This window comes from Dipodomys ordii, unplaced genomic scaffold, assembly GCF_000151885.1.
Source record: "Dipodomys ordii isolate 6190 unplaced genomic scaffold, Dord_2.0 Scaffold78, whole genome shotgun sequence".
Lineage (NCBI taxonomy): Eukaryota > Metazoa > Chordata > Mammalia > Rodentia > Heteromyidae > Dipodomys > Dipodomys ordii.
In genome coordinates, this window is record NW_012267294.1 from 7,193,650 (window position 1) to 7,206,661 (window position 13,012).

Below are 13,012 nucleotides of genomic sequence, written 5' to 3' on the forward strand. Positions count from 1 at the left end.
AGCGCCAGGCCGGGGAGGGGAGCAGGCATGGAGTGCAGTGTTGAGCATGATGACCCCAGGGCTGAGAGAGAGCGGGATGATTCCCTGGTGCCAGGTCTGGGATTCCATCTCCCTGTTCTTGGCTTGAGGGCTAGGAGACAGAACGCCCTGGACTTGTCACAGGGAGCCAGGGGCAAGAAGGTGAGCCTGGGATCTTGCTCAAGCCCTTTGGTGCTGGGAGTCTGGAAGAATAGATGGTCAGCGGGCATCCACCCAGCCCATTGCAGATCAACACTCCCGAGACATGTAGCTGGACAGCCCAGCCTTTGGGCCTGCGTTTCCTGTTTAACACAGTCTGATTTTCATTTGCACAATGTATGGCTCTTGGTTGCTCCAAGTAGAATGAACAGCAAATCAGAGCCTTGAAAGGACTGAATAGTGGCTGTATGGTAGGTCTAGGTTTGGGACCTTTAAGGACAGCAGGGAACATGGGCCGATTGGACAAGTAGTATGGCAGGCTGCTTACCTTCCTGCAGAAGCAAAGCCTCCTGCTGCAGGCTTAGCTCTGCCAGGTGGCTCCGCAGAGGAGCGTAATTCTCTGAAGATATTTTAATGACGCTGGTGATGGGAATGCCGAGCTCCGTCATGATGGCTAAGAGCTGAGGGTTTCTAAAGCCAACCACAGGTTCATCATCTGTTCAGAATAGCATAAAGCAGAGCAGCCGGCAGAGGCCAAGCTGTAGGTGGGGCGGGCAGGGCCGGGTGGGGCCAATGCACACACACTGGGTCCTCTCGGCCACCCGGGGCAGGGTGGGGCGGGGGGGGGGGGGGGGAGGTGTTGCTGACTCTCATTATCGCTCTCACAGGAAGAACTCCATGGCCATTTTACAAAATAGTAAATCACTTTTGCAAATGAGACGGAGGTGGAAAGAGGAGGGCAAAGCTAACACAGGGCCTGGGGGCTTGGAGAATGTGTGTGTGTGTGTGTGTGTGTGTGTGGTGTGTGTGTGTGTGTGTGTGTGTGTGTGGTCAGAGTGGAGCCTGGGATTTTTTTTCCTGGGTTCTAATCTCTCTTGAGCAACATCTGGCTTTGCTCCTGAATTACAAGTAGCTGCAGCTCTGCAGTATTTTATAAGGAGAGGTGTTTACAGAAGAGGGAAATATTGGATGTGAATGTGCTCCTTACCCAAGTTCTGAGTGTAGCTCTGTGTAAAGTGCGGAGAGCCAGCCTGCGTGCTGAGCTCAGCCATGCAGCCAGGATGTGTTTGTGATGTTAAAAAGATTAAATACATAGCGCACATTTCACCAAAGCTCTGCATATGTTTTTTTGCTGGCTTGTTGGCGAGCTTCCCCAGTGGCTAGGGTTACAGGTGAAAGCCACCAGTGCCTGGCTCCAAGAGACCTTGATCTCCAATTCACCAGCAAAAAGAAAACAGAAGTGGAGGTGTGGCTCAGGTGGTAGAGCACTGGCCTTGAATGAGCAAGCCAAGTCCCAGCCCCAGTCCCAGCAAACACACATACACATGCACGCATGCATGCACGCACGCACAGACACCACACACAGATGCACACCACCATCACAACCATACTGCACAGGAAAACAAAAGCAGTGTGCTACTGACCGATGTAAGATTTCCTCTCGTCCTCCTCTCCCCTGCGCTTCAGCTGGGTGGGCTTTTTCATGGTGGCGATGGACTCGGGCTGCTCCTTGCCCCTGCCCTTGGTGGCCTTGGGGGAGCTGCCCTTTTTCTCCTTGGGGGACTTGGCCTTCCCCTTGTCTTTCTCCATCTTCAGCTTGTCCTCCGACATCTGCAGAGAGAAGTACATCATCACCTCCCCTCCCGAACCATCCGATCCCATCGAAATCCCGACCCACATAGATTCCACTTCTTTTCCCTGGCTCACTTGGGCATGCGCCTTCCTTCTTTTGTACTGTGAACTCAGGTCATGGCCTAAAGATCCCATCATTTTCAATTTTCAAACCAAAAATCCCCCCCCCCACATGGTATTTCACAATGGAACCCTCTTTCCATCCACCCTCATGAAAATAATTTGGTCATATTGGACTGGAAGATGCCTGTACAGAAGCTCTAGAATATGCTCCTATTATTTTTTCTACACTGCATAGAGCTAAATGCCAAAGCAATATAAGTTATTCTATGTCTAGCTTGGACTCTGACGCCGGCTTTCCTAAGATCATGGCTACATTTGAAAACCTCGAAGGTGCTGGAGGAGGGAGGGGGAGCTGAAGAGCCCAGGCCGGCTGCCCGTGTGTGATGCGGGGCGGGGGGGGGGAAGGAGGACAAGTGGGTCGTGGGGAGAGGAGTGTCTCCCACTCCACCCGGTCCTTGGATGCAGAGGGAAGGAAGGGCGGGTCAGCTCCTGCCACGCCACACCAGACGTCAGTGCCAAGCCCCACGCCTCAGAGCTCACAGCCTGGCAGAAAGAAAGGTGAGGAGACATGTAGACAAATGGACGAGAATGCAAGGACTAATTTGAAGGAATAAATGGGAAGGACAAAACCAGATGTGGTGACAGAGAGTGCAATGACCTCTCTGTCAGCCGGGGATGGACGCTGGTCCCGAGGAGGTGACTGTTGATGGGAAAGCGGAAAACGTGTGTGTGTGTGTGTGTGTGTGTGCATGTGCACGCATAGGTGTATGCATGTGCATGAGCATGAGTGCATGTGTGTGAGTACATATGTGGCTGTGCATGAGTTAATGTACACATGTGTAAATGTGAATGTGTGAACGCACACGTGAGTGTATATATGTAAATGGGCATGTGTGTGCGTATGTATGTGAATGAGCAGGTGTGTGAGTATGCATGTATGTATGGTGTGAATGGGCATGGTGTGAACAAGTGTGAGCATGTGTGAATGCGTGTGACAGTGTGTGCCAGTGTGGATGTGTGTGAAGGCCCATGGGAGTGCAGCATGCTCAGGAATGGGGAGGGGTGAGGTCAGGGCCTGGGGTCAGCTCAGCACGGTCCGGCATGAGCTGTGAGAGGCAGCCCCTGCTGTACGGACTTCCTGTCTTTGAGGGAGGGAATCAAGTTTTCCATTCTTGGGGAAGGCAGAAGGCCGGTGTGGGGAGTGCCCTGGGTCTGGAAGCCTGGAAGCCAGACCACCCAGCCAGGGTTTGGAGAAGACCTGAGAGTGACTGGCTTCAAGGGCCAGGGACTGGAGAAAAGCAGACAGACAGATGGCAGAGCCACGATGGGTGGAAACGGCAGGGTCAGGATATCAGCTAAGGCCTGATGGCAGAGGACCCCTAAGGCAGAGCAGGGGGAGAAGGCAAAGGAGAGAGAGCCCAGGCCCCGCTGCGCTCAGGTCCAGGTAGGGATGCCATCCATGGATTTCTGCACAACCTTGGCCCCCTCCCTCCCCTCTGTCCTCACGGGGCCGACCAGAGCGCTTCTCCCCTGTGGCCGGGGCTGACCCCACCTCTCACATTCAGGCTCAGCCAGGTAGGCTCTGGCTCTGCCTGACCCCTGGAAGTACCTTAGCCTGGAAGTGGAGCGCCCCTTCCTAGCAACTACTCCCATCTTTCTTCCTTTTCTCTCATTCTGAGCAGTCCCCTCCTTCTGTCCTGGTGTTGGGGCTGGGGCTCCACCAGGGCACCAGCACGCAGCAAGGCTGGCCCCTGAGCTCCATGTGGAATTCCCATCCTGTGGTCAGCTGTTCACAGCTCAACCACCATGGTGGGAACTCCTGTCCCTCCATTCGAGGAGGCAGGGCACCCCGATCGCCCCCTTTCCACCGCATTTGGGGAATGCGTGCTGTTCCCCAACACATGAAGGGGGGGAAGTGAATCTGTTTCAGGATACATCTACTTTAAAGTGCAGCGTATATACGACACATCTGGATGCCTTCCACCCAGAGGGCCCGACTGGGCCCGGGGTTTCTAACCCAGAGCAGATGAGGGTGCCTGGTCTTAGCAACAAGTAAAACTAGTGCTCTCGCCAGCCTCAGAGACATCTACAGAAAGCTCGGATCCCAGGCATGATATGTATGTATGTATGTATGTGTGTGTGTGTGTATGTGTGTATTTGTATATATGTGTATATGTGTATGTGTGTGTATATATGTATATGTGTATATGTGTGTGTGTGTGTGTGTGTGTGTATTTATTTATTTATTTATATTTGTCGGTCACGGGACTTGGTCTCTGGGCCTGGGCGCTGTCCCTCAGCTCTTCAGCTCAAGGAGAGCGCACTACCACTTGAGCCACAGCACCACTTCTGGTTTTCTGAGTGGTTTATTGGAGATAAGCATCTAACAGACTTTTCTGCCTCCTGAGTAGCTAGGATGACAGGTGTGAGCCACCGGCACCCAGCTCAGGTACTATAAAGGCAGAAAGAAAAAAATCTGCCTTGTATTAAGCAACCTTGTTATAAAGTGTTTAGATCATATTTTATATATGTATGTACATACGTTTGTGTATATATATGGATAGATGGATGAATTTTGGAGGCCAAGTCCTGGAGCTTGGACTCAGGGTCTGGGTGCTATCTCTGAGCAATTTTGTTCAAAGCTAGCATTCTTCCATTTGAGCCACACCCCCCACTTCTGGCCTTTTGCTGGTTAACTGGAGATAAGCAACTCGTAGACTTTTTACCTGGGCTGGCTTTGAGCCACGATCCCCAGATCTTAGCCTCAATCATATCATTTTTAAATTACTTTTTTTAAATTTAAATTTTATTGTGAAGGCGATGTACAGAAGGGTTACAATTACATAAGTCAGGTAATGAGTTCATTTCTTTTTGAGCAGTGTTACCCTCTCACGTTCTCCTACATTTTCCTCTACTGCACCCTTCCCCACCAGGTTTTTTTTTTTTGGTCCGGTCATGGGGCCTGAACTCTGGGCCTGGGTGCTGTCCCTCAGCTCTTCAGCTCAAGTCTAGCACTCTACCACTTGAGCCACAGCACCACTTCTGGCTTTTTTCTTTTTGCTTATGTGGTGCTGAGGAATCGAACCCAGGGCCTCAGGCATGCAAGGCAAGCGCTCTGCCACTGAGCCACCTTCCCAGCCCCCTCCCCACAAGTTGTAAGGCTCATTTCCAACATAGTGTCCAGTGAGTATCGCTGTTACATTGGTTCACCCTTTGTCCTACCATTTCTGTGATTCCCCAAATCAAATAAACTTATATACAAGACAAAGAATACTGGAATCAAAAATAGTGACAACAGGAAACAAACCAGAGGAGAAAAAAGAAAGAAAAAAGAAATAACTGCAAACAGAACAACAACAACAACAACAACAAAACCCTTGTTTCCGTTCAATAGGCATCATTTTATATGGTCAAATGTACATAGCTATTGAGCTATTGTACTCCTCTCCTAAGAATACCCTAGACATATTCTAGTTAATACAAAAGAGGAAAACCATGCAGCCTATGTTTCTCTGGGTCTGGCTTATTTTTCTTAATATGATTTTTCCAAGTCTTTCCATTTCCTTAAGAATGGGGCAGTGCCATTCTTTCTGATGGAAGGATTCCATTGTGTGTATATACACCACATTTTCTTGATCTATTCTGGGTTGATTCCATATCCAAATGGATCAAAGACCTCAATGTAAGATCAGATATCCTGAAAATATTACAGGAAGGGGTAGGGGAAACACTAGGGCTCCTTGGCACAGGTCAAAACTTCCTAAGTAAAGATCCAGAAACATAACAAATCAAAGAAAGGCTGGATAACTGAAGAGTTCCTGGATGGCAAAGGACATAGTTAACAACATAAACAGAAAGTCCACAGATTGGAAGAAGATCTTTACTAGCTATGCATCAGACAGTACCTCATACCTAAAATATACCTAGAGCTCAAAAAAATAACCCCCCCAAACAAATCCTCAAAGGAATAATAACCCCATTAATAAATGGGCTAAAGATTTAAATGACTTTGTGTGTGTGTGTGTGTGTGTGTGTGTGTGTGTGTGTTTTGGTTGGTTGTGGGGCCTGAACTCTGGGCCTGGATGCTGTTTCTCAGCAATTCAGCTCAAGATGAGCACTCTACCACTTGAGTCACAGCACCACTTCTGGCTCTTTCTGCTTATGTGGTGCTGAGGAATCGAACCCAGTGCCTCAAGTATGGAAGGCAAGCACTCTGCCACTGAGCCACCTTCCCAGCCCTTAAATGACTTTTTGATTTGAAAATTCAGAGAATTATCCATTCTTCTCCTTCTGCCCTTGAATGGGAGGTGTGCCTAGAAGACAGGGGATTGGAAGATGAGCAGTTATACTTCATCTTACTCTTATAGTTAATAGCAAATCTGTGTATTCAGTTACAACTTGGCCTTGATTTTTTTGTATGTGTGCTGGTACTAGGGCTTAAACTTAGGGCCTTTGTGCTCTTACTTGGCTCTTTTGCTCAAGGCTAGTGCTCTACCACTTGAGCCATGCCTTACTCCTGGCTTTTTGTTGGTTCATTACATGTCAGACTTTGTCTGTGCTGACTTTGAATTGTGATTACTCTGTGAGCCACAGGTACCCTGGTTTTACAATGATCTTATTAAAGATGGGGATAAGAAGCCATCTACTCAGGAAGGTCAACTAACTTGCTCCATCTTCATGGGGTTCACAAGAAACTTTTTTTCCCCCTGAGTCTTGCTTTAGTTTTCGTTATTACTCATCTTCATCAACTATCTACCGGCTCCCCATATTGGAAGCCCAAGAATAGACCGAGAGACAATGAACATGATTAAATAAATTGGTAGACAGGTTACACAATAGTAAACAGATCTTCCCACAAAACTCCTATCTTGAATCAGTTCCTGGGTGCTTCAGTCTCCACGGATGTACATTATGTGCAATAGTTTCCATGCTCATTTGCCTTTTATAAATGGAGACTTGGGCCACAGAACTCACTATGGAAGCACACTCAATTAATCCAGTTCCAGAAATCTGTGCACGCCTTATTCCAAATAGAGAACCTTCCATACCACAGAGTATTACTGTTTATTCTTCCAAGCTATAGAAATGGCTTTAGTGTTATAGAAGAGTGATTAAGAAGATGGTGGGAACCAATAATAATGATAGATGTGGATAATTGGCATAATGGGTGAACGTATGACGTATTTTCACTGACAAAAGCTAGGTCAGAAATGTTTCTGCAATAACCATAACCCTGTAAAGTAAGAAGGAGAAAGGAAACATACATTGCAACTGTTATTTTTTTTCTAAATTTTTTGTTTGTTCCCTTGTACCATGGCCTATCTTCTGACCTGCTTTATTCTCTCTCCCATCCCCCACTGGACAGAAAATATAGTACACAAAGTTGGACCACAGACTGGCTTCTCCAGAGGAAGGCACTGGTTTCAATTGTCCCAATAATGTAATTTTATGTCTCCACACAATGACCTATAGTGCCAGACTGTATGTTCAGGGTACAGCTATTTTTGTGTATGTGCTGTTACTAGGGCTTGAACCAGGGCCTCACACTCATTCAGCTCAAGGCTGGCATGCTACCACTTGAGCCACACCTCCACTTTTGGCCTTTTGTTGGTTATTAGGAGCTAAGTGTCTCCTGGATTCATTGGTTCTGGCTAGCTCTGACCTGAGACCTCAGCAGGAGGGAGGAACTGGAAGGTACAACAGGGTGGCCCTTGGAGTGGGAGTTTGGTGTCTTGCTGATCTTCATCTTCTGTGAGTTTTGCTCCTTCCTTTGACCCTGACTCCCATGTTTCCCCTTGGGACGCCATGTGCAGCCCCAGCGGGGGGCAGGCTGGGTAGCAAAGCTCTGGTCTTTTAGCAGTCCTCAGAGCAAAAGTGGGGTGGGAGGGAGGTGTGTACGTGGCTAGTGGCGTAGCCCTTGGAGTCTGACTCCCAGCTCCATCTCTGAGACTCATTATCTGGCTTGGGAAATCACTTCCCTCCCACTCCATCCCTCCACCATCTGCATCTTGGATGTAGTTCTCGACACCTCATGCCATCATTCAAGAAGACTGAGTGACATGGTGTGTCCAGATGCCCGTCAGCACGTAGGATCAGCAACAGAGACCACGGCTATCTTAAACCTCTGCGGGTTTTCTTTTTTACATTGTTCTATAAGTCCATAAAAAAGTTATGAAACCCATCAGAGACCCATGAGAGAAACAGCCAGATAAGCCAGCCAGGGAGTTGTGGACCCTGGTGACTCCATTCATCTTCGTAGACTCACTCATCTCCGCAATCCAGCCTCAAAAGATTCCTTCCCACAGTGGGGCCAGTTATTTCTTTCCTCAAACCACTTGGGTCCCTCTGTACCGAGTTCCTGCTCCTCCTCTGTTTGATTTCCTAAAATAGTTTCTGAGGAGTTTAACCACAACTGAATCCAAACTAACTAGCCTGTAATTTCCTGGTATGTCCCCACGGCCTTTCCTTTAAGACTAAACACACACGTGTGCACACACACACACACACACTTTCACACACACACACACACACACAAAATGGCATCGAACTGTGTTTCCACCGGAGTAAGTTTTGACCGGAGTAAGTTTGAGGACCTTTGTGAAAGCTCCTCTAATTCCTCTTTGTTCCTCTTTTTGGGGAGGCTCTGGGTGGGTTGGGTTTCATTATGTGGTATCATTGAACCACAGGTGTTTTAATTTTGAAGTGTTTTAAGATGAGTTTACCAAATACTATCTGTCCACAGTTCTTCATAGATACCTTCTTTTCCTCTCTACTTCATCAAGAAATGAAACAACTTGTTGTGGAAGCAGATGAGTTAGACGTAAAAGATATATGGAAGATTTTATAGGAAAGATATTCTAACTCAAAAAAAAAATCCAAGAGGATGTGGACTGGTTCTGTGAATTCATAAATTGAAAGCATGGTTGGAATCTGTATGCATGTGTTCGTAAAACCCGAGCCAAAATTCTCAGCTCAGCTCAGAGACGGGAGACTGGATTTAGTCTGGCCAATTATTTAAGTGGCTAATGATTTTTTTGGTATTGTACCTATTTTCATGATTAAATGTTTTCCTTTTGTGCTTAAGTAAATATCCATAATTGACTTAAAGCATAAAAATCGGGAGTTAATGTGATTGAAAATAAAAATCCAGATAATTGCTTAAAAAATCATTCAGATAAGTAACCAAACAACAATGTCACTTCTACAAATGTCTGTGGCATTTGTGAACTCAAAATCATATTAATAATAATGGAACTGAGAATACAGAATCGACGCTAAGGTGAAATAAGGAAAACTCATTTTTAAACAAAACACTGTCATGTTGAAATTTAAGGATGGAATAATAATGAAATTTCAGATTGATAAGTGAGAGATAGTCACATTCAGAAATTCCAAAATAATAAGATACTCTTATAAATAGAGTACATTTCTTTGTCAAATGTGTGTTTGGATGTAAAGTGTTCCTAAGGTGATAAATACATTCAAATGGATTCCACTTCTCTTCAACAAGAAGGCAGTATTTATGTCTCAGAAATTCAATGCTACAGGCTTTAAAACTTTAAATCTTTCCCCCCTAATATTAATTAGCCAGCAAGCTGTCTTTCAAAACAGAAAGCAAAAGCTATGCAAGGCACAGCCCAGACTAATGTGTTACAACTTAGTAAACTCAGTGGTGTAAAATAATATCTCGACTGTACTTGACAAACGAAACTATGATTTACCGTTGATTAAAAGCAGGATCAAATCTATAGAGAGACATTCCATCTGTTCCATTGGGGAAAAAGAACAGAGACCTTAGTATTATTATTATTTTTGTCCTCGCCTTCTCCCTGATATTTTCTGTAATTACTGCATTGGATATTTCAAAAGCATTCATTCTTAAAAATTCAATCTCCAAAATTAGACGCAGAAGATACAAAAACATTCTTGGGCTTGTACAGATGTGAGCAATATACTGCAATTAGCATTTGAAAGGAAATCATCTATGTAGATTTCACATTGTGGTTCAAAAGCTCAGGTCCCCTCCTGCAGTGCCAGACCTTTTAGGTTTGGTAAAGAGGAAGACATTTGGGCAAACCTTTTCGCTTTCTTTTTTCATTTGCTAATGCACTGCTTAGTATCCTGTGACATCCTATTCATTTTGCTTTCTGACAAAGTCCTGGATGACAAGCATTCTCCTCAATTGTACCAAGTGACCTCTTGAGTAGCTGAAATGAACAAGGATCACAAGATCCTACATGTCTCCTTTCCTCCGGCTAGTGCCGAGCACTTGTGGAGAGTGCTCTGCTTCAAACGGTTTTCACCCATTTCTTTGTTCTAATTTTTCTTTTTCTTTTTTGCCAGTCCTGGAGCTTGAACTCAGGGCCTGGGCATTGTCCCTGAGCTTCTTTTGCTCAAGGCTAGTGCTCTATCACTTGAGCCACAGCACCACTTCTGGCTTTTTCTGTGTATGTGGTACTGAGGAATCGAACCCAGGGCTTCGTTAGGCAGGCACTCTACCATGGAGCCACGCTTCCAGCCCTGAAGGTCAATTTCTTTAGCACCTACTCCCGTGGGTTGCAGCAGAGATTGGAGGCTTGAGCTTTGAGAACTTCAATTAGGTTATGTAATTGTTGGCTCAAAGAGTTATCTTCCTCCATCTAATACTTTTGACTTTAGTATCTAAAGTTTAAGCCTTGATTCCTCAGGATGTTGAAATTTTAACAAATAAATAATTTCTGCATCTTTAGAATTCTGTAACATTCACAATTTAAAGAAATGCCAAGCAAAACAACACTGCAAAAGTGTGTGTGTGTGGGTGTGTGTGCACGCGTGCGTGCGTCATTCATTGGGCTTGAACTCAGGGCCTTGCACTCTTGCTTGACTTTCACACTTTAGGCCGCTGCTTTACCACTTGAACCACAGTGCCACTTCCAGCTTTTTGCTGGTTAATTGGAGATAAGAGTTTCATTGACTTTCCTGTCTGGGCTGGCTTTGAATCTCCACCCTCAGATTTCAGCCTCCTGAGTGTGTGAGCACAGATGTGAGCACCATACCCATCTATTGTTATTATTATTATTATTAATAGTAGTAGTAGTAGTAGTATTTTAATGACTATAACTATTCATCAGAACTTGGGTTCAGATAGGAAACTAAGTTGTTAGGGTCTTGCAAGTGAAGAAGGCATAAGTGGGAATATTTCCACACTTTCTCTTTCCACTGTCTTTGCCTTTTCTGCCTGAAATCCTAAGTACTTACGTGCAAATCCATTTCCTATGTACAATCACACACGTGTGTGACTTATGGGTGTCCTGAAGCATGATCTTGGCTTTACAAAATGATTTCCACTTGATTTGGAAAATAAGAAAAGCATTTCACATTTTGTGTAATGATCATAACAAATGAGTTTGAACCTGGCATCACTTTGCTCAAGGAATTTTAAATTACTTTTCAGATGCAAATATGAAGTTGTGAAAGTAGACAGATCAATTTCCACAAACTGAAATAAATGAGAAGTCCACATGTAAAGAAACTGCTGGATGTATGATATGTACATAGGAGTGATGGGGTTCTGCTCAGGCAGTCACTGTGTTATATCACGTTATTGTATTTTAATAATCACCCATATATTATACGTCACTTATAGCAAATAGATCCTGCCCTGAGTGGCTTTCCTCCCATTTTGTTTCTCCTGGTTCTCTGTTTCTGGGTCATTTCCTTTTCACAATTACGCAAAAACTCTACAATAACAAGAATCTTAACAAGTTCTGAATATTACCACTTTCATCGATTTTCCCCCATAGTGGATTTGTCATAATCCCCCCAATAGATCTCTGGATAGTCTTTTCCCTGGATTGAAACAGCACCTAACTATGCCAGCTAACACTAAATAGCGGCTTCAGGAGGAACAGTGTGTTTCTGGAGAAGCCTGCTCTGTGCCTTCACTGCCCGCTGCAGACAACCCGGCCGCTCTCACCCACCTTCCTCTCGCTTTCTCGGCGTTCTAGATCCTTTAGTTTTATCTGGAGAAGTTGAAATTTCAGGAGCTTCCCAATCAGTGGCAGGGTTAACTTCTCTCCACTGTCCATAATTGTTTTGGCTGCCACTAACACCTGTTAAGAAACACAATTATTAGGAAAAGTAACACTGTATGGTGATTTTTAAATAGGTCGTGTTGTCTAGATATCACTTTCCTTTTCCTAATAAGACAGAAAGAGGCCATCGCTGGTGGCTCACACCTGAAATCCTAGCTACTCAGGAGGCTGACCTCTGAGGATCAGGATTAGAAGCCAGCTCAGGTAGACTAAAATCTCCAATTAACCAGCAAAAAGCCAGCAGTGGAGCTGTCACTTGCGTGATAGAGCAGCAGCCTTGTTCAGGAAAGCGAAGCCGGGGGGGGGGGGGGGGGGGGGGGGGGGGGAGGCCTGGAGTTTGCGTCCTATCGTCCTGTGGTGGTGTTGGATCCTGACTTCCGGAGAGGGCAGAGGAAAGACAGGGAGGTCCAGGGGGGCACGGGCGACAGGCCGCTTTCACATCACACAAGGCCTGTCGTTACTTGGTGTCGCCAGTGGTCCACGCTGCCACACTCGGACTTACGAGGACATAAGACATTCAGCAGGGTTTTTTATAATAGCAGGAATGATGATGTTAGGAGTCTTTTATTTCTTGGAGACCGAATTCAGAGGTAAGATAAAAGCTGCTTGACACACAGGCGCCATACAAATATTGCTCCCCTCTTGCGACTTAAACATTTCTCCTGTTGGTGTGCAGCCTAATTGGGGTGAAATAAGGTTACTGAGTTTTCTTGGGGTGACGACAGCCGCTGGGAACATACAGCTGTATTGTCCAGATGCATGGCACTGACAGCCTGTTTTATGACTGTATTTTTTTTATAGCTTGTTTCCCCTAAATTTCACACAACTCTCCAACATCTGGGCCCTTCCCTTTGGAGCCCTATAACCACTTTATTTACTGCAAAAAAAAATATCATGTAAAATATACCACTGAAGGGGGTTACGTGTTGCTCTTTCACCGTGGTGTCTCCCTAGTAAAGTTCACCTCTACCTGAAGGACTGTCACAGAAATAACCTAGTTAAAAGACTTTTTTTTTCAACTTCTGTTTTTTTCAAGGGAGCATCATATGTATTTCTAACCTCAGGAT

At 45.5% G+C, this 13,012-nt stretch overlaps 1 protein-coding gene across 1 annotated transcript in view; it reads right to left on the bottom strand.

Moving 5' to 3' along the window:
* Positions 1 to 13,012, bottom strand: part of Spag17 (sperm associated antigen 17) — a 98,596-nt gene that overhangs the window by 68,714 nt on the left and 16,870 nt on the right. Inside the window, exons 4-6 of the mRNA XM_013024640.1 lie at positions 11,832 to 11,963; positions 1,602 to 1,788; positions 506 to 673 (exon numbers count right to left, since the gene is read on the bottom strand). Coding sequence (XP_012880094.1) covers positions 506 to 673; positions 1,602 to 1,788; positions 11,832 to 11,963 — 487 coding nt within the window. The remainder of the gene's footprint in view (positions 1 to 505; positions 674 to 1,601; positions 1,789 to 11,831; positions 11,964 to 13,012) is intronic.